The sequence below is a fragment of the Canis lupus genome, chromosome 35 (genome assembly GCF_003254725.2).
Source record: "Canis lupus dingo isolate Sandy chromosome 35, ASM325472v2, whole genome shotgun sequence".
NCBI classification, from domain to species: domain Eukaryota; kingdom Metazoa; phylum Chordata; class Mammalia; order Carnivora; family Canidae; genus Canis; species Canis lupus.
The window spans coordinates 24,694,169-24,720,872 of record NC_064277.1 but is presented as its reverse complement, the minus strand read 5'-3'; the positions used below and the strand labels follow the sequence as shown (position 1 = coordinate 24,720,872).

At 41.9% G+C, this 26,704-nt stretch overlaps 6 protein-coding genes across 6 annotated transcripts; 2 read left to right on the top strand and 4 right to left on the bottom strand.

Moving 5' to 3' along the window:
* Positions 1-4,563: 4,563 nt before the first annotated feature.
* On the bottom strand, positions 4,564-5,049 carry LOC112674388 (histone H2A type 1-E-like). The gene has a single exon (XM_025470861.3). It carries the CDS (start codon positions 4,980-4,982, stop codon positions 4,596-4,598), a length of 387 nt encoding a protein of 128 aa, XP_025326646.1. The 5' UTR covers positions 4,983-5,049; the 3' UTR covers positions 4,564-4,595.
* A 184-nt stretch (positions 5,050-5,233) lies between these two features.
* Positions 5,234-5,752, top strand: LOC112674378 (histone H2B type 1-K). Its single transcript, XM_025470851.3, has one exon. It carries the CDS (start codon positions 5,311-5,313, stop codon positions 5,689-5,691), a length of 381 nt encoding a protein of 126 aa, XP_025326636.1. The 5' UTR covers positions 5,234-5,310; the 3' UTR covers positions 5,692-5,752.
* On the bottom strand, positions 5,311-7,791 carry LOC112674398 (histone H4). Its single transcript, XM_049105921.1, has one exon. The coding sequence runs from the start codon at positions 7,472-7,474 to the stop codon at positions 7,163-7,165; it is 312 nt and encodes a 103-aa protein (XP_048961878.1). The 5' UTR covers positions 7,475-7,791; the 3' UTR covers positions 5,311-7,162.
* A 9,837-nt stretch (positions 7,792-17,628) lies between these two features.
* On the bottom strand, positions 17,629-18,905 carry LOC118349963 (histone H3-4-like). Its single transcript, XM_035710547.2, is given in 3 exon segments — positions 17,629-18,670; positions 18,673-18,765; positions 18,819-18,905. Coding segments are annotated over 3 exon segments (603 nt in total). The 3' UTR covers positions 17,629-18,247.
* LOC112674399 (histone H2A type 1-H) lies at positions 17,629-19,468 on the bottom strand. The gene has a single exon (XM_025470884.3). It carries the CDS (start codon positions 19,397-19,399, stop codon positions 19,007-19,009), a length of 393 nt encoding a protein of 130 aa, XP_025326669.2. The 5' UTR covers positions 19,400-19,468; the 3' UTR covers positions 17,629-19,006.
* Positions 19,469-19,688: 220 nt separating this feature from the next.
* Positions 19,689-22,857, top strand: LOC112674394 (histone H2B type 1-J). Its single transcript, XM_025470877.3, has one exon. It carries the CDS (start codon positions 19,762-19,764, stop codon positions 20,140-20,142), a length of 381 nt encoding a protein of 126 aa, XP_025326662.1. The 5' UTR covers positions 19,689-19,761; the 3' UTR covers positions 20,143-22,857.
* The last annotated feature ends 3,847 nt before the right edge of the window (positions 22,858-26,704 follow it).

The window sequence follows — 26,704 nt, the reverse complement described above, 5'->3', positions numbered from 1 at the left end:
AGGCTTCTGATTTATTCAGCAGTTGTACCAGACCAAAACTGACAGGCCAATCCCTGACAATGCTTTCTAATTCTGATCTGAAAGTTTTATTCATTCATAAGCTTTTTAAAGCAAAGTATGAGATGCAATGATTTCTCCACAAAAATATCAATGAGTTTAGCAATTCTACCATGAACCTAATGACCTAGTTTTTGACAGGTCAAAAAATTTTGATTTGCACAAGCAATTTTACACTCAGGGTTCTTGTAATACTTTCCTTTATATTATTCCAAGGAAGATGTGGGATCTTAAATTCGTATACTGACATCCAGTTGTGAGTCTACATATCATATCAGTCATTCTTGTAAACAATCAAAACTCTTCTCAGGTGTTTAAAAATAGCACACATAGGATTTAGATTACTGGTAAGCAAAGCCAAGTCAATGAAGTCAGCCTGGTATAAAGTTACAGTCTCTTGTCCTTACTCAAGCATCCTCATTATCCATAACCATGTGTATTTCTGAGATCTTGCCATTACTAATTATCTGAATCATGCAGTTACTTTGAAGTATAAATGTTTTATTTGATATTAAATATTAGATTTGACCTTACAATTGTTCCCTATTCTGAATGCATTACAACAACTCCATCAAGTAATAGATGGGGAAGATGAAGGGGAAAAGAGTGGAACATCGGGAAAGTATGTATTAACTGTGACTCCCCTGGGGATCCCTGGGTGGCTCAGTGGTTTTGTGCCTGCCTTTGGCCCAGGGTGTGATCTTGGAGTCCTGGGATCAAGTCCCCACATCAGGCTCCCTGCATGGACCCTGCTTTTCCCTCTGCCTGTGTCTCTCTGCCTTTTCTCTCTGTCTCTCATGAATAAATAAAATCTTTAAAAACAAAAAAATTGTGATCCCCATTTTCAGGAATCTGCTACTGTAAATATTATCTGAATAATTAAATCTAGTTTTGGTCTTTCTCATTTGGTATTTGTTAGTACAAATCTGATCATGATACTACTCTGCTAAAATCTTTCAACATCTTCTTTTGAACATGCTCACCCGAGTTTTGCACAATCTAGACCAAAGTATACAGACCAGGTAGTTAAGAGAAGGCAGTGATGAAGAAGGGCTGTGTGTTGGGGTAGATAATATCCCGATTTACGGGTTATCTCTTACAAATTGAGAACCTGACTGAAGAAATAAGTGTACTTTCTTGTCTTATTCAGTTGGAGATGGTATGATAAACACCATAGGCTGGGTGGCTTAAATAACAGATGTTAGTGAGGCTCTAACAGAATGCCTGGAGGCCAGCAAGGAGGAGGCCATGGCCAGCCATGGGGAAGGTCCAGGCCTGTCCTGGCAGTACTCCATGAGGAGCCAGATCACACCAGACAGACCCCAGACAGTAGTGCCATGACAGGAAACCCTGGTCAAATAAGGAAGAAAAAGCCCAAAATCCTGCTTCCCTTTTCTTTCTTTTAAGACTTTATTTATTTGTTCATGAGAGACAGAGACAGGCAGAGGGAGAAGCAGGCTTCATGCAGGGAGCCCGATGTGGGACTCGACCCCAGGTCTCCAGGATCAGGCCCTGAACTGAAGGCGGCATTAAACTGCTAAGCCACCCGAGGTGCCTCCTGCTTCTTTTTCAATTGCCCCAGAGGTAACAATTGTCAAAAAAAGATAGAAACCCATCCCCTGGGGCACACAACTCTCTCTCCCTTGAGCTGCCTGCTCTTATATCTTGAGATTGTACTTTTTGCTTTGATAAATTTTCCAGCTTGGGTCACTTGTCAGCTGTGCGGCAAGTCTGGGTGTGGCTGGGACGAGGCCCCAGGGCCCAGGATTTCTTCTCCCCTCCCCACTGCTTACCCAGCAACACAGTTATTTCTCACAGCTCTGGAGCCTAAGAAGTAGAAGACCAATGTGCCAGCAGACAGTCTGCTCAGGACCTGTTTCGTAGCTTGCAGGTATCGTCAACTCATTGTGTGTCATATGATTTTTTTGGTGGGCTGGGGGCAGGGAGGTGTTCCGGTCTCTTCCTCTTATAAGAGCACCAATCTTAAATCTCCTCCTGGGGATTCCACCCTTATAAACTCTTTTTAAAACTGGATTCTTTCCCAGTAGTGGCAAGTGAACTGAGTTGCTGGCTCTGGAGGAAGGAAAGTAGGCCAGTGGAAGATCCTCCCTTATAATTGTTTTATATCACCTTCCATTTGCAATGATGGCAGCATCTAAGACTCTTACAGGAGTATATAAAGTTAGTAAAGATTTTCAGAAAGTCTGTCGGTTGTCTCATTTCCTTAAAAAGAAAACACATCCCTTTTGAATTCCCCAGTGAAAGTAAAGAAGTTAGTACTAGTGATATATGCTAAAAAGTAAGTTTTACAAATACTGTCAGACATAATTTTGATATTTCTATTCATGTTAATGTATGTCAGAGATCAAAATGCGTTGCCCAGAGCCCCCCACCTGCCCCCTGCAGCCCTCCAGGAAAGACCTGCATCCCAGCTGCAGAGTGGGTGTGGTCAGAATCTGGGCACTGCTGAGCTCCCTGGGGACTTGCCTGAGTGGCAGAGCTTTATCTAACTCAAGGTCATGCCCTTCTCCTGGACAGAGCCACAGCCCGGACAGAGCAAAGTGGGGACACAAAGACTGGTCCAGGGGAAATTTTGCTCAGTGTGGGGCATTGCCGACAGGCACCCCCGGCATCAGAGCTCCCACATTTGTCTGCCTCCGAGCCCCCGTTAGACATTCTCTCCTGTCCCATCCTCGTTCCTGTTCCTCCTTTCGCAGCTGTTGGTCCCTAATCACATCTTGGCACCCCAAACTCCATCTTGGCATCTGCTCCCAGAGAACCCAACCTGCGTGGCTGTCACTGTAAGCTGTATGTCCTGGGTCTCTTGCATTTTATTCTTGTATTCAATAGAGCTTCTTCAAGCAAAGACTGGGAGTAGTGTAGGGGCCCACAGTGTAGCACGAGGGCATAGAGATTATTTTGAATGGAAGCTACTCAGGAAACAGTAAGTGCAAGGACATCACACCCTCGCTTCCTCTGTCCCCCTGAAAGCAGGAAACCAATCTCCCCTATGAAAGGTGCCCTCCCTGTACTAAGAAGTAAAAGATATCCTTATCACCAGACATAGGAAATTTACAGCCGAGAAGGCTCTAGAAACAAACCTTGTGACCTCTTTACTAATCTAACCTCAGCCCAACTTTTAATTAAAATTCCTTACTAAATCACGCTGCCAGACATTGGTTTTCTTTATCCTCTCAAATCCCCACAAAGTTTTTTGTCTCTGTCTAAAATGTATAAAAACTGCCCACCTTGATCATTCATTCAGGTCTCAATTTCATTAGGAGACCTCCCTATGCACATAATAAAACTGTTTTTCTCCTGTTAATCTGTCTCATGTCAATTTAATTTTTAGTACTGCTAGAAGACACTTGGACAGGAATTTCTTCCCTCCATTCAGTAGCAAATAAATCTGTATGTATTTGAATTAAAAACTGTGTGCTCCTAAATCTTTGTGAACTGCGTGCTCAAGTTAATACTACTTTTATAGTGGTTTTCTTTCTATATACTTAAAAAGTTGGAGTCCATAGATTTTCACATCTAGCTGATTTGTAGTAACAAAATTCTTATCTCAGAGATTAGGACTGCTATGACTTTTGATTACTCATACACATTAATTTACACACCCTACAAAGTCCTATATTGTGCTCCCCACCTCCTGCTTTTACATCAGAGCCTTATGGTGCTGCTGGCTGTTCCCAGCAAAGGCCACGCACGTTTCCTGTCTTAAGGCTTTTACATTTTCAGTTCCCTCTATTTGGGATTCTCCTCCTTTAATATCTACCTGGCTCAGTTTTTTGGTTTATGTGGGTCTCTGATCAGGTAAAATCTCTAAAATTATCTACACTCAATCTTTATCTAAAATAAGAGTCCCCATTATGCTCCATAGCTTCTCTACTTTCCTTATAGGTTTATCACCTAACCTATTGTACCTTTGTGTTTGTCTCTCTCACCTAGTTTTCCACGCAAGCAGATTTTCTAGGTTGCAACCATTGCTTTAAGAATGAATTAAGCAAATACATGTGCTCCAAAGAAACGGGATCAAGAATTTACTGGTAATGGGATTCAGTAAGTTCTGCTTATCTTTAATCAATATATCAGAGAGTAACTCCCTTCAGAATGAAATCCTAAATAAAATAGCAATGGCCACTAGGAATTCCAACATCCAGTGAAAATTATTCAAACCATAACTTTTCTAGTATACTCAAATCGTTGGTCTCGGGAGTAGTCACTGCATTCTGTACTTTTGGCCGCTTAAAACTAGCGGATAGCATTGTAATTAAAGTGGGTTCAGGGATTTGCCGGTCTGCTTCCATCTGGAACTTCTGAATAAGCCCTCCAGAACCTACTAGCTTAGCCCCTGCCAGTCTTCAAACTGTCCCTTTCTTTAGGTCAGACTACGTTTTTCTCCCAAGACATAAGCACTTCACAATAGTATCACCAAAAAGCGAAAATGCGGACCAGCGCACCAGCTTTCTCTTTGTGAAGTTATAGGTGGCTCTGAAAAGAGCCTTTGATTTGGAACGTCTCCAACTAGTCGCTCATTTGGCCTTGTGGTGGCTCTCGGTCTTCTTGGGCAGCAGCACGGCCTGGATGTTGGGCAGGACGCCGCCCTGCGCGATGGTCACGCGGCCCAGCAGCTTGTTGAGCTCCTCGTCGTTGCGGATGGCCAGCTGCAGGTGGCGCGGGATGATGCGCGTCTTCTTGTTGTCGCGGGCCGCGTTGCCCGCCAGCTCCAGGATCTCGGCCGTCAGGTACTCCAGCACGGCCGCCAGGTACACCGGCGCGCCCGCCCCGACCCGCTCCGCGTAGTTGCCCTTGCGGAGCAGGCGGTGGACGCGGCCCACCGGGAACTGGAGCCCGGCCCGCGACGAGCGCGTCTTGGCCTTGGCGCGAGCCTTGCCGCCCTGCTTCCCGCGTCCCGACATCAGGCACCTAAGTACACTGCAAGTGGTTGCAAAAGCGAAAGCCGAGTCCAGCACCTTTTATAGCCCCTGTTGGGCGCGAAAAAGAAGGTTTTGCATTGGTTACGGTTGCGGCTTTATCTTAACCAATGGAAACGCAACTTTCGGATTCTCGCGTTTTGATTGGGCAGAACTAGTTTCTGACGTTAGTTTGAATAGTCACCAATCAGACACAGGACTTTAGCTGACACCTTATTTGCATGAGAGGTTCTATATGAAAGGGACCAGCGGCACTTTGCTCCCACGACACTTGTTTTTGTCTTTTTTGAGGAAGGTCTGTGTTGTCTCCATCATGCCCGAGCCCGCCAAGTCCGCGCCGGCCCCGAAGAAGGGCTCCAAGAAGGCGGTGACCAAGGCGCAGAAGAAGGACGGCAAGAAGCGCAAGCGCAGCCGCAAGGAGAGCTACTCGGTGTACGTGTACAAGGTGCTGAAGCAGGTGCACCCCGACACGGGCATCTCGTCCAAGGCCATGGGCATCATGAACTCGTTCGTCAACGACATCTTCGAGCGCATCGCGGGCGAGGCGTCGCGCCTGGCGCATTACAACAAGCGCTCGACCATCACGTCCAGGGAGATCCAGACGGCCGTGCGCCTGCTGCTGCCCGGGGAGCTGGCCAAGCACGCCGTGTCCGAGGGCACCAAGGCCGTCACCAAGTACACCAGCGCCAAGTAAACTTGCCCAGTAAGCGTCTTGTTGCCCAAGCCCCAAAGGCTCTTTTCAGAGCCACTACGTTGTCACTAATCGAGCTGGAATTTCACGATCGGGATCTAGGCTTCAGTTCATGCAGTTGCTTTGCGGCGGTTGTGAGGATTCCACTGCCCCGAGGAATGCGCACTGTGCTGGTAAGTGCCTCTTGCGCGCTGTATGCTGTGTGCATGTAGTACCACGGCCGTAAGGACGTGAATATAACTCCGCACAAAAACTTCTGGCTCTGGCGCTAAAGTGGATCCCTTGGTTGTGAGCGAGAGCAGCCTGTGGCTTCCTGCTTAAATCCTAGCAGCCCACTACTTGTCGCCTCCGTTGCAATTCTAATATGTGCTCACATGACTAAAATTACAGCCCAGTGACCACCCACCACCTAAAGTCAGCCTTTTAACTCAGCAGTTAGGTCCTACACGATTCGATGTGATTAAAAAGACCTTGCATGTTGGAAGGGGCATTAAGTTGGCAGAGTAATGCTTTTATCCAGCTTTAAAAAGTTGGCCTCTGTAGCCCACATGGGATCGGGAGCATGCCAGACCATCCGGAAGAAGGGCTCATAAGCTATGTGGCTAGCTTAACTAGTTTGTCATGCATAGCGCTAGAGATGTGATAGGTGGTACACAAGTGCCTGCAACAATTTGAGCATGTACAAGAACATTGATCGAATTTTGTGATTTCAAGCTGCTAAATTTGTGCTGTCCAGAGAGCTAGTAGTATGAGATCTGTTTATTAATAGAGTGCGAGAATACAAGTTACCTTCAGGCCCTCAGACCTATTGTAGAAAGAATTGGAATAATAGGATCTGGTTGGGATAGTCAGAAGCACATCTGGTGCCTGTCCTGACATTTCCCTCAGGTCTCCCGTATAGGACTAGGGTGGCAACCCATTCTTTGTGATGACTTCTTTATCCAGAGAGAGTAGTTAAATAATATCTCTCGTTAGTGCATGAGAATCTAAAACTAAATACAAATCCAACATTAAGACAGGACTCAAAAATAGCCATAAAGCTTGTAAGAAAATTAGCAACTTTGTATTATAATCAGAAATGCAATCCGGTGGGACGCCTAGGAGGCTCAGTGGTTGCGTCTGCCTTTAGCTCAGGGCGTTACCCCCAAGCCTCGGGATCCAGTCCCACATCGGGCTCCTTGCATGTAGCCTACTTCTGTCTGGGTCTTTGCCGCTTTTGAGTGGCGCCTGGTCCTTCTAGTTTGACCAGAAAGGAGCCAGAGCTAAAGCCAGCAGGATTGCAGACAATTCCACTCCGCGGCGAAAAGCGGCTGGTCCGCAGAAGCTGTGGTCCGCACTAACCCTGGAAGATGCGTCAGGAACTCAGCGCCTCCACCGAAGCCCGTTTGCAGACGAACAGTAAAGCTCCTTCAGTGAAAACTTGGGGGCCCTAAAAAGGACCTTTTTGGTACAGGATGGGAGTCCACTTTGGTTTTCAACCCCCGAAGCCGTAGAGGGTGCGGCCCTGGCGCTTGAGCGCGTAGACCACGTCCATGGCCGTGACCGTCTTGCGCTTGGCGTGCTCCGTGTAGGTGACGGCGTCCCGGATCACGTTCTCCAGGAACACCTTGAGCACCCCGCGGGTCTCCTCGTAGATGAGGCCCGAGATGCGCTTGACGCCGCCGCGCCGGGCCAGCCGCCGGATGGCGGGCTTGGTGATGCCCTGGATGTTGTCGCGCAGCACCTTGCGGTGGCGCTTGGCGCCGCCCTTGCCCAGCCCCTTCCCGCCCTTGCCACGACCTGACATCTCTCCGAAAACCCGAGCGAAAGTGCAGCCAGGGCGGCGCAGCTCCCTCTTATAGGGTTCCCTCTGCGGACCGGAGTGAAAACCGAGAGCGCCGTAGCTCGAAGTCTCCCTTGGTGGGAGGAGGGGCCTAGAAGAAACAGGCCTGTTCCTCGCGTACCTTTTGTTCTCCGAGTGCTGTGGATCCTCAAGACCTAAGGCTATTTTTTCTCCTTTTCTCGTTTATGTGTTTCCCGTCTCATCCTCATGAAACAAAACTTTAGCATTGTAGAGGATACATTTTAAAAAGCACAGGAAAAAAAAAAAAGCACTGAATATTCTATTATCTCTAGATACATGCATGCATTTTCTTTTTCAACTAATATTGACATAAGACTACCCCATTTTGTAAAGGTTTTCTCCTTGTTATACCCGGGGGGGTGGAGGGTACGCTCCAAATCTTTACTATCTAGAAGCAGAACAAGACGAGCTAATAAAATAGAGAATTTTAAGACCTGGGTATATGGCTACATATTATCTTCCACCAAAGGGTTCCCAATTTTCATTTTTTTTAAAGGTTTTATTTATTTATTCGTGAGAGAGAGAGAGAGAGAGAGAGGCAGAGGCACAAGCTCACAGAGAAACAGGCTCCACGCAGGGAGCCTGATATGGGATTCGATCCCGGGACTCGATCCTGGACTCGATCCCCAACAATTTTCATTTTCAACAGCAGTTCCTATGATATCTTACTAATAATGAGTAAAACCATTTTTTAAAAATGTGACTAGTAATCCAGACCTGGTTTCTTGTATGGAGAATTAACTTTTAAGAAGTTAACCAGCTGGCTAATCAGTATTACGAATATTTTCTCCACTGATTTGAGGAAATTAATTGTTCATGTATCGAATAGTTCACTTAAAATTATTTCTTGAATTTTGACTGTTCTGTTCAGTGTATTTGTAGTGCTGAAGTATTATGATTATTTGTAACATTGAAAGATATCTTAGTATTTGGCTATACATCTATTATGGTAAATTTGTTATCTTTGAATTATGGTGTCCTCCTAACTTGAAAACTACCCAATCTCTCCAAGCTAGGTCTTTAAGTGTATCTCTGTAGAGGGTTTTGTTTTTTTTTTTCCTAGATAATACATAATTTAAAATTTTTTTAAACTTTCATTAATTACAAGAGCAATTAATTTGTCCTTAATGAACAAATGCATTCAAATGCACGGTAAAGAAAGTAAACTTTGGTCTTTCTAAGACAGTCTTTAATAAAAGAATATACTTATATACTTAGTTTTAAAAGTTTACATATCTACAATTTTACTATTGCTTAAATTCTGAAAAATTTTAATTGCTTTTTCAGCATTACCATATAATCCCCTTGTTATCCACTTATTTTCTTGCTACCTTGTATTTCAATGAGTTACTTTAAGCAATGTTGCATTACATTCCATTACCTTCCAAAGTATTCCATTTAAATTTCATAAATAAGTAAAAGTAATTTTAAGTGTCATTAGAATATTGTATTTTTTCCCTGCATTTATGTCGCAATAAAAGAAAACTTGCCAAACACTTGAAGAAACAAAACTGATTCAACTAGTGAGAGGCAAATCCAGGATATTTTATAGAGGACTGGATAGCATAGGTTGATTTAAGAGCAAAGAAACATAGAAAATAAGAGACTTACTTCTTCTTGCGGGTTCCTCTATTTTCCTTTTCTCTTTCAGAATTTCTTTCTCTGTCCTTTCCAAATGTATGTCCATCCTTTTTATGGCTAAGTAACTCTTTGGCTACCTCTTAACTCAGGATCTGAGTCAAGGAAAACAGGACTCTATTTGCCACTTTCTTGAAAGGAAAATGGACCTAACTTCAGATGGTATCTGAGTCCACATTACAAAACCTACCTAATGTGGGTAGAGTTGTATCCACTTAGCTCTAAAAAAGTGAGATATCTTTCTGTCTTTGCCATTTCTTTAGAAGACTGGCCTGTGATGAGCATAATACTCTGGCTTCATGCTTATTGTTTTCCTTCTTCATTATATTTCACCAACATTAATTCATTGGAATACATTTTATAGATCCTACTCTCTTTACTTTAAAAATCAGTAAAATTCCCACCAACCAGTAGCCTCCCTCTTCATCTGATGTTATAGATTTTTGCATAGCAACTAGTCATGATAAAAGTAGCAATAGATTGATATCTGAAAACTTGGTCAGGCCCTTTATAGTTTTTGAAATTGATATCCAAAGACGTTTCTTTTTCTATAAACCTACAGTATATTATTTTGTAAAATTACAATGCTATTTGGTCTGTTTGCTAATCCTGACTTTAATAGATCAAGACAAACTTCATTCAAATCAAGATATTTTCCTTGTATCTTTCAACAGTTGAAGGGTAGTTGAATATGCCACCCCAAACTATGCTTCTTTGTCATAGGGATTATTTTGAACTGATTATTTTTGAGAAACGGCATATACAGGAAGATGTCTGAAAATAGAAGTTTTTTTTAATTTTTGCTTTTTAAAAGAGTTTTGCTTGCTCATGAGAGACACAGAGAGGCAGAGGGAGAAGTGGGCTCCCGGGAGCGTGATGTAGGACTTAATCCCTGGATGAGGGATCAAGCCCTCAGCCAAAGGCAGATGCTCAACCACGGGGCCACCCAGTTGTTCCTGAAAATAGAAGTTACTTTTTAGTAAAAGATATTTACATTTATAAAGGAAATCACCATTTCTAAGTACCAGGAAGGAAGACTACATATAAGAGAATTTTAATGGAGAAGACACCTACTTGAATGTGTATATCGAACCTTATCTTTGTTTGTCTTGCTTTTCCTGATTTTTTCTCATAACAGTCCTCCTCCTACCCCCTTGTCCCAACACATACCCCTTTCTTTTGTCTTTAGCTGAAGATGGTATATAAATAAGGCTGTCGCTTGGCCATTTTGGAATGTTTATTCATTTTTCTATCTTTCATGTATACATGAGGTATATACATGTTGATAAAATTTTGGTTGTTTTTCTCTTAATAATCTGTCTTTTATTATGGGAATCTTAGCCAAGAACTCAAAAGGATAGAAGGAAATTCTTTTTTCCTCCTCAACACAGTACACCTCAAATCAGCAGCAAACTTTCTTAGTTACACTTGTAAAATATATCCTGTGCCTACCAAGGTATTTAGGCCTACCACTAGGCCAAGCCACCACTATCTCTTGAACAGATTACAATACTTTCCAAATTTGTAGCTTTACTTCTGAACTTTGTATTTACCACATACTTGCCTTAGTGAACTTCCAAAGAAACATGAGTTGGGTATGCCATTCCTGTGTTCAAAACTTAGAATGGTCATTTAAAATGATTTACAGGGATGCCTGGGTGGCTCAGCGGTTAAGCATCAGCCTTTGGCTCAGGGTGTGATCCTGGAGTCCTGGAATTGAGTCCCACGTTGGGCTCCATGCATGGAGCCTCCTTTGCCCTCTGCCTGTGTCTCAGCCTCTCTCTGTGTGTGTGTCTCTCATAAATAAAAAAATAAAATGATTTACAAAACTCAACTTGGCATGATCTGACCTCTGCCTGTGTCTGTGAATTTACTTTCTTCCCTTGTTCCTTCTGCTCTTGATCTTTGCTACACATTCTTGATCTTAGACTTGATCTTGAACTTCCTTATGCTTTCTGATCCTGATGAAATATTTCATGTATATGATGGCCTCACGTATTTGCATTATCTTCTTAGAAGACTTCCTCCTGCACACCTGTCAGGAAATAACAGATGTTGGTGAGGATGTGGAGAAGGGAATCCTCTTACACTGTTGATGACTGGAAAAGAAGTTGAAGTTGGTATATATATATATATATATATATATATCTCCAAGAAACACACACACACACTATATATATATATATATATATATATATATATATATATATATATATATTACTCAGCCATCAAAAGGAATGAAATCTTACCAAAAGGATTGTGGCTGGGACTAGAGGGTATAATGATGAGTGAAATAAGTCAGTCAGAAAAAGGCAAATACCATATGGTCTCACTCATCTGTGGAATTTAGGAAACAAAAGAGAGAAGCATGGGGGAAAAGAGATGCAAACCATAAAACAGACTCTTAACTAGAAGGAACAAACAGGGTTGTTGAGGGTGATGGTGGGGGGACAGGGTAATTGGGTGATGGGCATTGAGGGCACTTGTGGTAATGAGCACTGGGTGTTAAGTGGTGAATCACTAAATTACACTCCTGATACTAATCTAATATTATACTCTACCTAAACTTGAATTTAAATAAAAACTTGACACACAAACAAACAAAAAAAATACATCCCCCAAAAGAATGACATAATTTACCATCTGATATTATTCAACTCTCTGCTTAAATACCATCTGGTCAGCATTTTTCCAGGGTCGTTGCAGTGGGTTGAATCGTTTCCTTCCCCCACTCCCGGTTTATTATCTACCTCGGTTTCCTCTGAATGTCACTTTATTTAGAAATAGAGTTTTTGCAGATGTATTTATTAAGATCTTGAGATGAAATCATCCTGGATTTAGTGTGGACCTTATATCTAATGATTGGTGTCCTTATAAGTGGAAGGAGGGCACACACAGGGAAGAAGGCTAGGTGAAGCTTAAGGTAGGTATTGGAGATAAGCTGTTGCAAGCAGCTGCAAACAAGCCAAGGAACACACAGTGTTACTATCCACCCCCAGGAGCTAGGCCCAAGGCATGGAATGGTTTCTCCCTGGCAGCCTCCAGAAGGAACAGCTCTAGTAGCTCCTTGATCTTGAGCTTCTGACCTGCAGAACTGTATAAGAATACATTTCTATTATTGAAAGACTTGGTGGTGAATTGTTACAAGCAGCCCAAGAAATGATTATTGTCACCCAAAAGGGAACATGCACAGCTGCTCCTGCGCCTCCATAGCCTAGGAACCTGATTAAATTTTCCTTACAGCTATGATCACAACCTAAAATGTAATATTTTTAAAGATTTTATTTTGTTTCTTGCTGGAATATATAGGCTACAAAGGCAAGGAAGTTGTCTTATTCTCTTGGTATGTGCAATGTCTAGCTTGGTGTGACCTAGTAGTTTTTGAGGCAATGAATGACTTATCTTCAATAGGTGATATTTTTCCATTTTATGGAGAATTTTGTAATTAATTACCTTCTTCATTGAAACTCATGTTTCCAAGGATACCTGGGTGGCTGTGGGTGGCTCAGTGTTAGATCATCTGTCTTCCACTCAGGTCGTGATCCCGGGGTCCTAGAATCAAGTCCCATATTGGGTTTCCCGCAGGGAGCCTGCTTCTCCCTCCACCTGTGTCTCTGCCTCTTTCTCTGTGTCTCTCATGAATAAACAAAATCTAAAAAAAAAAAAAAAAAAACAAAAAAAAAAACTCATGTTTCCAAATTAATGCCACCATATTTTTGAGTCTAAAATGTGTGTGATATAAAATGAACAGCATATTATACGTATAGTTGGTATTTCTTTTGCTAAAAAGAAAACCACAGGCCCAAAATGGCGTCACTTAGGTTAAAAACCCAGGTCAGCAACCAGGGCTTAATCATGAATCGAATTGTAGTTTCAACTTTCCCCAGAAATGTAAATTTTTACCAGTCCATTAGAAATTTTCTGAGAAGCACCAAAGAGGTAATCTGTCTCAGGGACCCCTCTCCACCCCCAAAAAGAAGACAAGGTAATCTGCATAATCAGACCCCCTGGCCTTTCCCCTAAGAGGTGGATCTGGCCTGAAACAATCCTTTCTTTGCTTTTGTTTATAATTTTCTTGCCTCACCCTTTTTTGCAACAACATTCCATTTTGTACAGCTCCTCAGATGCTGCCCAATTGGGAAACATTTAATGAAGTCAATTAGATCTTCAAACTTACCTGGTTGAATTTTATTTTTTAACAGATTATTGGCACATAATCATCTATTTTGCTTGCCTACTTAGGTGTTTTAGATTTGATGAAATCTGGTATTAAAAAATGGTGCAATCACCTTGAACATATGTCTTCATGCAGTTGACCAAATATCTCTTCAGAATAAATCCACAGAGGTTCATCTTAACCAAAAAAATTTTTTTGAAGATTGTATTTACTTGAGAGAGTGAAAGCATGCACTGGGAAAGGCAAAGGGAGAGGGAGAGGGAGAAGCAGGCTTTCCACTGAGCAGGGGGCCTGACGTGGGGCTCAATCTCAGGACTCTGAGATCATGACCTGAGCCCAAGGCAGACTCTTAACCTCCTGAGTCACCCTTAACCAAATTTTTGGCAGAGAATTTGGTCTTTTCATTCTTTACCAGATGGAAATTTAGGAGGAAAGTGATGCATTCCTGGAGGAAAGTGACAATGTCACCAGCTAGCCCCGAAGACCTGACCTTGACTGCCCACCTGCTTGTACCCACTGACCTTTGCCCCACATTTTTCCTTCAGCTCTTCTTTCCAGTTTATCTTTCAATTCAGGCAAAAGACCCAAGGGGCATAATATCCCGGGCGGGGAAATTGAAACTACACCTCAAGCATTAGCAACTGCCCAGACCACCCAAACCAGTTTGAATTTATCCTGATTCCAACCTGCACAGGTGGACCGTGGAGTGACCCCTGGAGTCACCAACAGTTACCTGTACCTCATTGCAATACTAAAATCTCTGCCTTTGGAGGAGCACAAGGCTCTTTTACAGAGAGTGTCTAGGTGTGTTTCCTTAAATTGCATATGCTACTATCTAGCTGCCATTGCATACAATGACAAGGCTCCCCTTTCTAAATATCCATCCTAGCCCCAAATAAAAGGAACCCATTCACACTTGTTTGAGGAGACATGGCTTTGGAAGATTTTCCCCATATCTCCTTATTTGCTGCACATAAAGCTTCCTTTGTGGGACAGCTCTCCTGGTGCAGCTTCATTCTTTTTCTTTTTTCCTTTCCCTTTCCCTTTCCCTTTCCCTTCCCTTTCTCCTTTCCTTTCCTTTCCTTTCCTTTCCTTTCCTTTCCTTTCCTTTCCTTTCTTTTTCTTTCTTTTTTAAGTGTTTACTTATTTTAGAGGTGAGGAGAGCAGAGGGAGAGGGACAAGCGGAATTTGTGCTGTGCACAGAGCCCAATACAGGGCTGGATCCCATGACCCTGACATCAGGACCTGAGACAAAATCAAGAGTCAGATGCTCAGCCAACCCCCTGGTGCAGCTTCTATCTGTGGTCTCCCCCCCCCCCCCCCAGGAGAGAACTCACCTTAGTTCCGGTACAATGATACAAATTTTCAGTGTTTATGTTGCATATTATTTCCAAGAAGGGTCATTGAGGTCAACGTCTTCCAGTTTGCTTTTAGATGTCATTCCCCATGAAAGAAATCCAGATCTCCTATTCCCCTTTGATTTGGGTTGCAGCCCACAAATACATTGATTAGGGAACATAATCACATTCTCGATGGAGTGTACTTTCACCAGTAGGTAGATAAGCTGGCCCCTGGAAGAAAAAGGGAAAGGACCAGAATCTAGCCAAGGCAGGGCCAGTTATCAGGCTAAAGGATGAATGGATAACTGTCTTTCCCTCCTCTTGCAATCTTTCCCCCCAATCTCCCCACCACATCCAAGTGGTTTTCTTAATGTCTCTCTGTATTGTCATAAAAGGTTCTCACAAGCCCATATAACTTGGATAGATCATCCAAATCATCTGTAATGGATATATAAATATCTACAAACATGAGAAAAAGTGCTCAATTACATTAACCCAGACTTAATATTCCATTTAAAATGGGAAAAAAAAGCCTTAAATGTATTGTAAAGAAAGAGCTTTAATTTGCTATCACCTTTTGTTTAAAAACATTCTGTATATTAATTAGAAATATAAAGCAGATTTCAGATTTTTTAAAATACAGATCTAATACTGTACTAACAAATATTAAGAAAATATTAGCATTAAGTATTGAAAGGAAGCAGAATAGGCTACCCAGGAAACAATCATTCCACTCTGGCATAAGTTTTATTTTGAGCTGAAAGTGTCTGAGGTGAAGCAGATGTAAGAAAAGCTCTATTGCCTCCCTGCTTACTTCCCTAAAAGCAGGAAGTAGATTTACAAAGCTGCCCCTCCTTTCCTCTCTACTAGGAAAGACAAAGGTTAATCCCAGTGTTGGAGCAGGCAGTTAGTTAGTGAGGCTCTAACTGGATGCTGGAGGCCAGCAAGGAGAAGGTGGTGGCTAGCCCTGGGGAGGGTCCAGGCCTGTCCTAGCAGCACTCCAGGAGGAGCCGGATGGGCCCCAGGTGGCGGAGCCACCACAGGATACCCCTGGTCAAAAAATGAAGAAAAGCAGGAAACCCTGCTTCCAGCCCCAAGTAATAAATATCCTGCCCCTTTTTAACAACCATCAATAAAAGATAGAAACTCGAACGCTAGTTCACACAGCTTGCTTTCTTGAGCTCACCATGCTCTCACTTCTTGATAGTATACTTCTGTTTTAATAAACTTTCCTGCTTGCACCCCTCATACACTGTGGGGTGTCTGCCCTCGGATTCTTTCTTGAGAGGAGACCTGGAGTCTTCTACAACATCTTTGATAGGGGTTGGATCCAGACTTCAGGGCCCAGGGCCTCCCAGTTCACCCACCAACACCAGTCGAAAGCTTTAGACCCATATCAATGGAGAAGGCACCACCTTAAATCTTCCTAACATACTTGATTCTTGTTTTCCTGGTAACTTTCCCATAACTGACTTCCGCTCACCTTTTGTCTTTGCCTTAAAGGGGCCAAGGTCAGGATGCCCCAGGAGCTGCCGCTTTGATGAGATCATTTGTAGGAGAAGGCAATTAGACCCTGAGGGCTCAGAGAAACTTTGTCTCTCCCTTAACTACGTAGAAGAATCTTAAAAACAAACAAACAAACAAAAAGAATCTTAAAAACAAACAAACAAACAAACAAAAACAAAACAAAACTAAACTAAATTAGTCTTTGACAGAAGACGGTTATTAACAGAGATCAATTTTATCTGAGTGACTCACCTGTACGGCAGGGCAAACATCTAATTACCAAACATCTGCTCTTCTTATCTTCTTATCAGACTGTGAAGGGCATTCCTTCCCTTGGAAATCCTAGACCCCTTCTCCTTAGTTCAGAATGAGATAATATGCCTTGTTTTGCCTTCACTGTCTTTGGAATTTCCATGTCTGTGTGGATTCCCTGTACAAATGCTATTAAGTTAGATTTTTCTCTTGTTAAAAAATCTTCCTTTTCTGCTACCTTTCCACCTTTAAAAGACTTCCTTTTCTGGAACTCAGCAGAACTCCTTTTTATTGCTGAATGGGACGCTGCCTGATCCCTGAATCATCGAATAAAGCCAACTTGACCTTTACATTTATTCAGTTCAATTTTTGTTGTTTAACAATGCGAATAAACTTCTGTGTGCTTTTCTCTTGCGAAAACTTTTATTTATAAGGGATCTCAGCCAAACACTCAGAAGAGTAGAGGAAAAATTATTTTTCTTTCCCTTTAATTGGAAGACATATTTAAAGACAGAACAATTGAATAATGAGTAAAATTATTTGGGTTACACAGCTTCTAAAAAGCCCATCAAAAAGTCAAATATTTTACTATGAGGGTGCGTTTGAGTGCCTATCATTGTTAGATATTGTTGTCACCATTTATTTTATTCCAAGAAGTCATAGTTATACTAGGATTAGAAGTTATATTTTACCTAAAAAAAGTTATATTTTAAGTACAAGAATATGAATATTAATACGACTTATTACTAGACTTTAAGTGTTAAAGAAATCCCAGGTAGAAAGAGACATTTTCAGGGAAAAAATTATAATTAGGTTGCAAATCAATGGGCACAAACTATAGAGCAAGGGTTTTTAACCTGGAGCTCATATACACAATACCTCTGAGGATGAAAATCAGCAGTGCATGGTTGGGGTGGTGGTGGTGGTGAGGAGGAGGAGGAACACCATGAGCTGAGATAGGGAAAAATATAATTTATCTCTGACTGAATTTCAGTATTTCCCTTTGCAATGAATTTAAGCCACAAACCTCAGTACCTGTGACTGTCACCCAATGGAATTCACAGATATCTCATTTCTCATAACTGCCAAATTATCTTGAACCATTATTTACTCATCTAATAATTGATGGCTATTAGGCTCATCAAGATTACATTACATAATGTGTTAATAATTAAGCACATACGTCACTCCTATCAAATTTATTTTTAAAAACAGATGAGTAACGGGATACATTTTTTGCAATTTTTGCATTTTATACACTTCAAATATTATTCTGAGGATTTCCATAAATGTCAACAGTAAGGCAAAGGTGTCCATGACATTCAAGAAAAAACTAAGATCACTTTTTTTTTTTTTTCTTTTTTGAGATGACAGTTAAAGGAGTTCATTGAATAGTCAGAGGCAAGAGTCTGTGCTCTGGGCAACAAAAACTTTTGGCAGGGTTTTTCCTTGTTTAATTACAACATCGACAAAAGATGTAATGCACATCAACGGACTTTCCTCCATTAGCTAATCCTGCCACCTTGGCCCAGGGCCCAAGGTTTGTCAGTAGCCCACAGCACACCACCCTTCATTCGTAAGCAGCCCTTGGTCAAACCATACGAGAATCCTCCATTTTTTAGTATTTTCTTTACTCCGCACGCACGTACCTTTAAGTCTGTCAGGCAGACCAGCCTGTGTGACTAGCAACACCTTACATTTCAATGGCAATAGTTAAGGTAAACATTCCTTAAATGTTTTGACTTCCTTAAGGAGGGATAGAAAATACATTGAGGCCACAACCCTGACGTTTTTAGGCTCATCCTAAATGTGAGGGCAGGGTCTCCAAGCATCTGTACTGTTGGGAAAAATGGGTGTGACTCTTGACAGCCTTCGGGTGGGGGAAGACAATCCTGTAACGAAGCTCTCCAGTGACCTGTAGGGGACCTGGATGTCCTTGGGCATGATGGTGACGCGCTTGGCGTGGATGGCGCAGAGGTTGGTGTCCTCGAAGAGCCCCACCAGGTAGGCCTCGCACGCCTCCTGCAGCGCCATGACGGCCGAGCTCTGGAAGCGCAGGTCGGTCTTGAAGTCCTGCGCGATCTCGCGCACCAGGCGCTGGAACGGCAGCTTGCGGATCAGCAGCTCCGTGGACTTCTGGTAGCGCCGGATCTCGCGCAGGGCCACCGTGCCGGGCCGGTAGCGGTGCGGCTTCTTGACGCCGCCGGTGGCCGGCGCGCTCTTGCGGGGGCCGCCTTGGTGGCCAGCTTCTGGCGGAGCCGGCCGGTAAACGCGGCCGGTGCAACTTTTCTGCACCAAAAAATTTCACTAACGGACAAAATCTAATAGCTTCCTGTGGACGCACAGGGACAAGGTGAACAATTGAGCAATATACGTTTGAAGTCCGTTTCCAATTACCGCGGATTTCTTGCTTTAAATCTATGGCGCTCTTCCAACCTAGAATAGTGAAAGTATCAACCATGTCAAGCTCTTTCCCAGAAAACGTAGGTGGCCCTGAAAAGAGCCTTTTGTTTGGATTCGACTTGCTCCAACTACCGTGAAAGGTTTTATGTAGGCCAGCCACTACTTGCTCTTGGCCTTGTGGTGGCTCTCGGTCTTCTTGGGCAGCAGCACGGCCTGGATGTTGGGCAGGACGCCGCCCTGCGCGATGGTCACGCGGCCCAGCAGCTTGTTGAGCTCCTCGTCGTTGCGGATGGCCAGCTGCAGGTGGCGCGGGATGATGCGCGTCTTCTTGTTGTCGCGGGCCGCGTTGCCCGCCAGCTCCAGGATCTCGGCCGTCAGGTACTCCAGCACGGCCGCCAGGTACACCGGCGCGCCCGCCCCGACCCGCTCCGAGTAATTGCCCTTGCGGAGCAGGCGGTGGACGCGGCCCACTGGGAACTGGAGCCCGGCCCGCGACGAGCGCGTCTTGGCCTTGGCGCGAGCTTTGCCGCCCTGCTTCCCGCGCCCAGACATCGTAGTATCAAGGTTCTCCTGCAATACAACGTGAAGCTTCAGAAATAGGAATGAAGGGGAGCAGGGGGTGGGTGGGGGTGGGGTAGCACTTTTTATAACCCTTATTGGGCTTGAAAAAGGACATCTTTCATTGGCTAAGATTGCAGCCTCATTTTAACCAATAGCAACGCAACGTTGGGGACATTGCAGTATGGTTGGTCAGAACTAACGTCTGACGGTACCCTGAATGGCGACCAATCAGATCCAGGACTGTCATTGACACCTTATTTGCATAAGAGGTTCTATATAAAATGGACCCATGACCTTTTTTTTCACTTACTTACTAGTTTTTTTCTTAGAAGGCGTTTGAGCTTTTGCGAATTATGCCCGAGCCAGCCAAGTCCGCCCCGGCCCCGAAGAAGGGCTCCAAAAAGGCGGTGACTAAGGCGCAGAAGAAGGACGGCAAGAAGCGCAAGCGCAGCCGCAAGGAGAGCTATTCCATCTACGTGTACAAGGTGCTGAAGCAGGTGCATCCCGACACGGGCATCTCGTCCAAGGCCATGGGCATCATGAACTCGTTCGTCAACGACATCTTCGAGCGCATCGCGGGCGAGGCGTCGCGCCTGGCGCATTACAACAAGCGCTCGACCATCACGTCCAGGGAGATCCAGACGGCCGTGCGCCTGCTGCTGCCCGGGGAGCTGGCCAAGCACGCCGTATCCGAGGGCACCAAGGCCGTCACCAAGTACACCAGCGCCAAGTAAACCGTAAGTTGGCTGCAAATTCAAAAACAACGGCTCTTTTAAGAGCCACCCATATTCTCAAAGAGAGCTGTTCCTTTTTATTCCGTGCTGCGCTCTTGTAACTCGTTGCAGTAGTCTGCCAAGTATGACAATTATTAAACAAGGTCAGACTTCTGTCGCCTTAACTAAATGACCAAAGTAACACTACCAAGCCCTGGCAAAGCTTTGGAACTCTTTTGTGCAAACTAGCAACGCCCTGAGCTTGTCACTGTCCGTTGGGAACTCTTGAAAAATGCTCTACCACTAGTTCTGATAACTTAGGCTTCAGTCTCCATGGAAGAGAACGCTAAACTCGAAAGAAATTCCGAGAACTCCGCAGTTCAGTTATCTGGGGAAGAAAGCTGGACGTGGCGCCCGCCTGCAGGGATTGCGCGGGCGGTTTGAATTTGCCGCCATCCCTCCCCGCGCTCTGATCACTGGCAGCCGCCTCCCGCCCCGGAGCCCAGCGCACACGAGCACCCGGGAGTGAATAGTCTCGCGTGCTCTATCATGCTTTTCGTTTTCCTGATTATAGCTTTCTGCCCTTGTCTGGAGTGACGTTTATGATTTCCCCTTGGAACTTTGTTGGAGAGAAAGGAATCTGGAGGATGTGATTTTCATCCTGAGGAGCAGCAATGCTTTACTAATTAGGGCGGTACTTTCCCTTTGCCATACATCCGTACAATAGGAAATGCTACAGGACGAGACAGGACTATCTGGGGGCGTCCAATGAAGGCAAAGAAGCTTGATTGCATCTATCCTAGACTTTCTCAAAACAAAAATCGGTATATTTTAAATTTCTTTCGTTGGTATTTTAAATCCTGTTTGCCTGAAACCAGTGAGGGAGAGCAAACTCCGTGTGAGTTTGGTTGTCATAAATAAAAGCCAGTCTCCCAACAATAATGTCTCTCTATTAAAACTATTCAATATTCTGTATCTCTGAGCTAAAAAGTCATGATCCAAAGCATTTGGAAGTTTCCACTATGGCTGGTTTTGGGTTTAGATAATTATTTTAAGTGGATTTAATTTAAATACATTACCTAATTTATCTAAAACGAATCTAAATTTAGTATAGTGGTGACACCTAAGACCGTATTTTGTTAAATCCGGTATCAAATATATACTTATTTGTTGACTCAAATCCTACTCATGTTTCAATTCCCACTTCAATCTTGCATATAGTTAGTTCCATATATATCGGTATGAACTGCTACTGTTTTGTTGTAGGTTTCCACATAGAAAATGTACAGTCAGAAAAAAAAAGTTGTTTCCTTCATCTCCATCCCAAACTAATGATAACTGAGTATCTGTAAATAAGAATGTAAATAATTTTTGTCACTTCCTCTGTCATGTGTCACATGAGCCCCCATCCTCCATTAATCCAAATAATCAGATGATAATTTGCAAGCTAGATACTTTTTTGTTGTTATTTGTCTTTTAGGCTATAGAAATCAGAATAAAAATTGAGAATTTGTGGGAAAAGGACAGAGATTGAGACAGAGGATGAGTCATATGCAATAGTCCATTATTAGAAAATCTTTAAAGACTAAGTTTTTGAAAGCTACAAAGTTGAAAAGTTCCCAGCCAATTCTCCTTTACTCAGAAAGTTAAACTACCTAAACCATAAACAAAACAGGTAAATAAATCAAATTTTCATCTTTGGGGTTATTTGCACCTTGATAGAGCTGTTATCACTTTAACCCATTGCTAATCAGCTTCAGAAGAACTGGTTCAAAGCTAAACTAACATAGTATGTCGTTTACAAAAGTGTACATTGTGAAATAGCATATCACAAAATAAATAGAATTTGTTGATGAAAGTACTCATGACTATTTGACAGGGCTTCCTTGGAAATCACAAGCCAGAATGACGCTTTGAACACTGTGTTGGTAGAACTAGTTGTTTGTAAGGAATCCTTTTTCCAGCCATGTCAAATGATTATATTTTATTTTTCTACTGCGTACATTATTTTGTTATATTTGTTAAAATTATCATTTTTAAAAATATTTTATTATAAATTCATCAGAGAGACAGAGACATAGAGGGAAAAGCAGGCTTCCTGCGAGGAGCCTGATATGGGACTTGATCCAAGGATCCCAGGATCAGGACCTGAGCCAAAGGCAGAGGTTCAACCACTGAGCCACCCAGGTGCCCCATTATTTTTTTTAAACTAATCTCCAATAGTTGTTGAAATCAAGGCACCCATTCCCCAGTGAATTAATAGAGACCCACTGACAAAGCCTATGGAAAGATCAATGGCCCTATATCTAGAGACCACGCAGATATACATCATTATACCTTTGGTATGTTAAACTTAATTGCATTGTGATATGATTTTGGCTAATATTATTTTCAAGTTTTGATAATAAATGGTAAATATCCAATTAGTAGTAACTATATTTACAAACTATCCATGGACCTGAATGATTTATTCTTAGCTTTAATTTCGAATTGTCACTTTCCTTGAAACTTCCCCCAAATGTTGTATATGCCATTCCATTTTGAGTCTGCATAGCATGAAGGCATATTTTCATTTTGCACTTAACTGTAGACTGAAGTTTTTCAATTTTAATTTAAAAAAAGGATTCCTGAAGAACTTGTTTTGCATGTTATTAATATTTTTTCTAGTCTTTGTAAATGGATCTGTTCTCATTTACTATGGAAACTATACTATATACTTGATTTTGGGAAACCAAATGCACGTGTTGTTTGTGTTCCTACTGCTTGCACACCATCAGATCTGCAAACTATGAAGCATACAACAGCATTTGATTGTCATGTGGAAGTCATATATACAAGGCCCACCACATAGGCCCTGTCCTGAAGAAAAAAATTGTTAGAGCAGGCAGTTCACACTCCATTTATTTCTACTTGTGAAATATAGTTATACTTATTATTATTAAAAACGAGGAGTTTCCTATAAATTGTTGATTGAGAAAGACCAGTTTTGAAACTAGGCCATGCCACTTAAAATTTGCATTTACACATTAGTTTCTCTAGCTTTTTTCCTCGTTTAAAAGGGGAATATAGTAGTGGTTCTCATGAATTAATATTCTTAACATGCCTGGAACAATGCCTTGCATATAGTAAGTATTCAAAATATGTGAGCTAATACCACTGCTGACACCAATCCTAACAGCAGTATTAGAAACAGTAATAACAATGTACTACTCAGGAGTATCCATGAAAGACAAGAGGGAAGAGAGAATTGCTGCCACTGCGAAGAATCGGGAGCATTGCATCTCATTGTTTACTTTTGCTGGGAAGAGAAATGATCTAAGATATTGATCTAAACTGATTCATGTGTGTGGGTAATGACTTGTCTGGCTAGGCAGAGATTGAAGGGGACAAAATGGAGGTTTGTTGACTAGTTTGGGGGAAGAGTGATAGGGACGCACTCAGAATGGTTCCAAGGTATAAGAATAATGTTGATCCGTGTTAATACCAACTAAAAGGTTCGCACTTCCAAGGAGGCTATCAGTCATCAGGCATGCAACACCAGCCATGTGTATGTGATTAAATGCCTTTTCTCAGCGCCCTTCTTACTGACCAAGCAATTTATAAGTAGGGTGGCCAAGGTGGTGCTGGTAGAGTTTTCACACAAGCTATTCAATATAGACTTAGCTCACCAGAGCTGACCTGGATACTGATGCTGCTAAGTATTCTTGGATCCATTTTGTCATGGATGAGGCAGATATGGGACTTCACGGAGATAGATACTTATTCTAGATTTGGTATACTTCATTCTCATGCCACTGCTAGCAAGCTTATTTATGAACTCAGTGAATTCTTTATACGTACGACGTGGTTTTTACCCATTTTAGTACCTTACATAGAAAAGATAAGGTAATGCAAAGATGACCATGGGACTCACTAGTCTTCATACGTACCACAGCCTTCATGAGTGGCAACCTTATCAGTTAGTTACTGGGAGACTCAGTTAAAGCGGCATGTAGCAGTCTGGCAAGTTATTGGAGTCCCGTTCAGCTGGATAATGTGTATATACTGAATAGTGACAAAGACCTGTAACCCCTGCCATTGCCAAAAAACATTGATTAAAGAACAGAGAGGCAGAAATTGAATGGTCCCTCTGCTATGAGGGCTTAATCACCAGCTCCAAAAAAGCTCACTTTCCATCCTTGCAACTCAGGGCTCATTCTGTTGAGTTCATTGGATTTTGGGGTTTTTGTTTTTAAAAGTTTTGTTTTAAAAGTATTCAAGGGAAGAATGCCTCTGCTGGTGGACACTGAGATGACTCTATTAAATTTTATTGATTTTCCAAAAATGGTTTATTTTTTTTTTTATGTAAAGTTAAAACAATTTTAATTAGATTCACTAGCTGGCTTAAGAGATATGTGGAAAGTCTTGACCTGAGGGATTTAGGCCTTTGCATTCCTCTGTTTCTCAATGTTCTCTAAGTTTTTGTTTTCCTTCTTCCCTCCTGCACATTCTCTTTTTAGGAGGATGGGCAGGCAACAGGAACAGAGACAGTTTGAATGTTCTTTAAAAGGCTGTCATAAAAAATACACAATGAAAGTCCGTTGACTTAATCTCAGAAATTTGCAAATACAAGTTAAACTGTGCTAATGTAAGTTACTATAAAATTGATACACAAAGTTTCAACAGTTCTTAAGAATTGATCACTTGGTGAAATGATTTTTAGATAACTGAGTTGAGAAAAATTGTCTTGTTTACCTTTGTCTCCTCCTGTGATATTTCACGCGTTTCCTATTTAATCTAATCACTACTTTTTCTTTCTCCCAGTATTTTATTTAGGGTGTCTTGGTGCCACATAACTTTACAAGTCACACAGTATATAGATGACCTCACAATAGAACCAGAAAAGCAGTGGATTCTGGGTTATGAGCTATTTTCCATAACTAAAAAGATTTTGCATGCCCTTAAAATATAACAGAGACATGGAAAACGGGCAAATCATCATCGTCATGGAGAAGCTATATGTGGAAAAGAGTGTATTTTGATTTTAGGCCATTGTTTATTTCTCAATTTACAAAAATTAATTGAATTTTTGTATAACAACAAATTTTTTCAAAAATTATTAAACCTATATATAGAACGACATAATAGCTGCATTATACGATTAAGAAGAGGTCCAATGCTATCAGACTCTTATTTAAAGACATTAAATGAAAAGATAGAATATGTTCATGGACAAGAAATATGAAATAGCATGAAGGTGTCAGTTCTCCTAAAATTGGCATAATTGTTCAAGGTATTTCCAGTCAAAATCCTAATGTTAGTTTTGGAATTTGGAAGTTAATTCTAACATTTATTTGAAGAGCTAAGTGATTAAAAAAAATCCAAGGAAATCCCAATAAAAGGTAGAATATGATTTAGTGATAAAAGACTTATAAAATACTATGTGGTACTGCACAGAGATGGACACATTTACCAACTGAATTAGATAGAAAGCCAAGGATCGCATCTAACTTTTTGTTGAAACTTCAGAAAAGAAAGAGGTGAGATTTCAGATTAGTGAGAAAGAGATAGACTGCACAAAAAAATTGATCAGGGCAACCGGTTATGGGGCGGTTGTGGGAGGAGGACCCCTGAATGTAAATAGAAAACCACTAAGGCCTTCGAAAGATAAAATAGGAAAATATAACTCTAGAGAAAGACTTTTAAAACAAGAAACCGAAGTACTAGCCATGAAGAAGTGTGCTAAGTTATACCTCATTAGAGGAGGCATTTTTTCTTAAGCTGTTTCACAACATCAAGACTTCTAGAGATTCTTTGTTCTTTAATTTGGGAAGGAGAAGATATTAGTGAATGTGTCAACTGAAAATGAAGAAGAGATGGAAAAGTGTTTCCACTGAAATCTGACCTTGATCTGAACTGAGGTCAGATTTTTCGGTTCAAACCTTCTTTTCTTCTCTCTTTCCTTTTGATTTCTAGTTCAAAACAATGAAAGTGTTAAGATATCTTTCCTATCTTGTCTATAGATATCAAAAACAAGTTTGTTTGCTTCTTGTGTAAAAAACTAAGCTTTTCAAAAGAAAAGTGTTTCAATTATAAAGTTAAAGATGCTAACTTTCATGTTGAATGGGATATGAGCAGAAAATATCAGTATGATATTACCTCTGTTTTTTAGAAAACAGCTTCTCCTCAGCACTTTTCACAGAAAGGGTCTACAAGGAAAGACAATCCGTGAACAATGAGAATTGCCATCACCCAGATTATAGTTTCTCCATCCTTTTCCAAATAGCAAACTTGACTATTTGGAGATCTGGTTAAGCGCTATGAATTAAAACAGATTTGGAAGACATAGCAATACCAATGGAATCCTAATTCAGATAAAATCATTGTATTTTATCAAATAAGTATTTGAGGCAGTTGAGGATTTGGGGGGTTTTTTTGGATGATGTTACAAATGATCCCTTCCAAGTGGTTTTAGGTGTGAGGATCCTGTATTCTGTTGACCTCTGTATCTGTTGGGACGTTTGTGACAATATTCATGAATGAAATGACGTGCTGCTGATTTCCTCACACTGTCCCCCTCCTGCCGGATGAAGCCTGGAGAGTG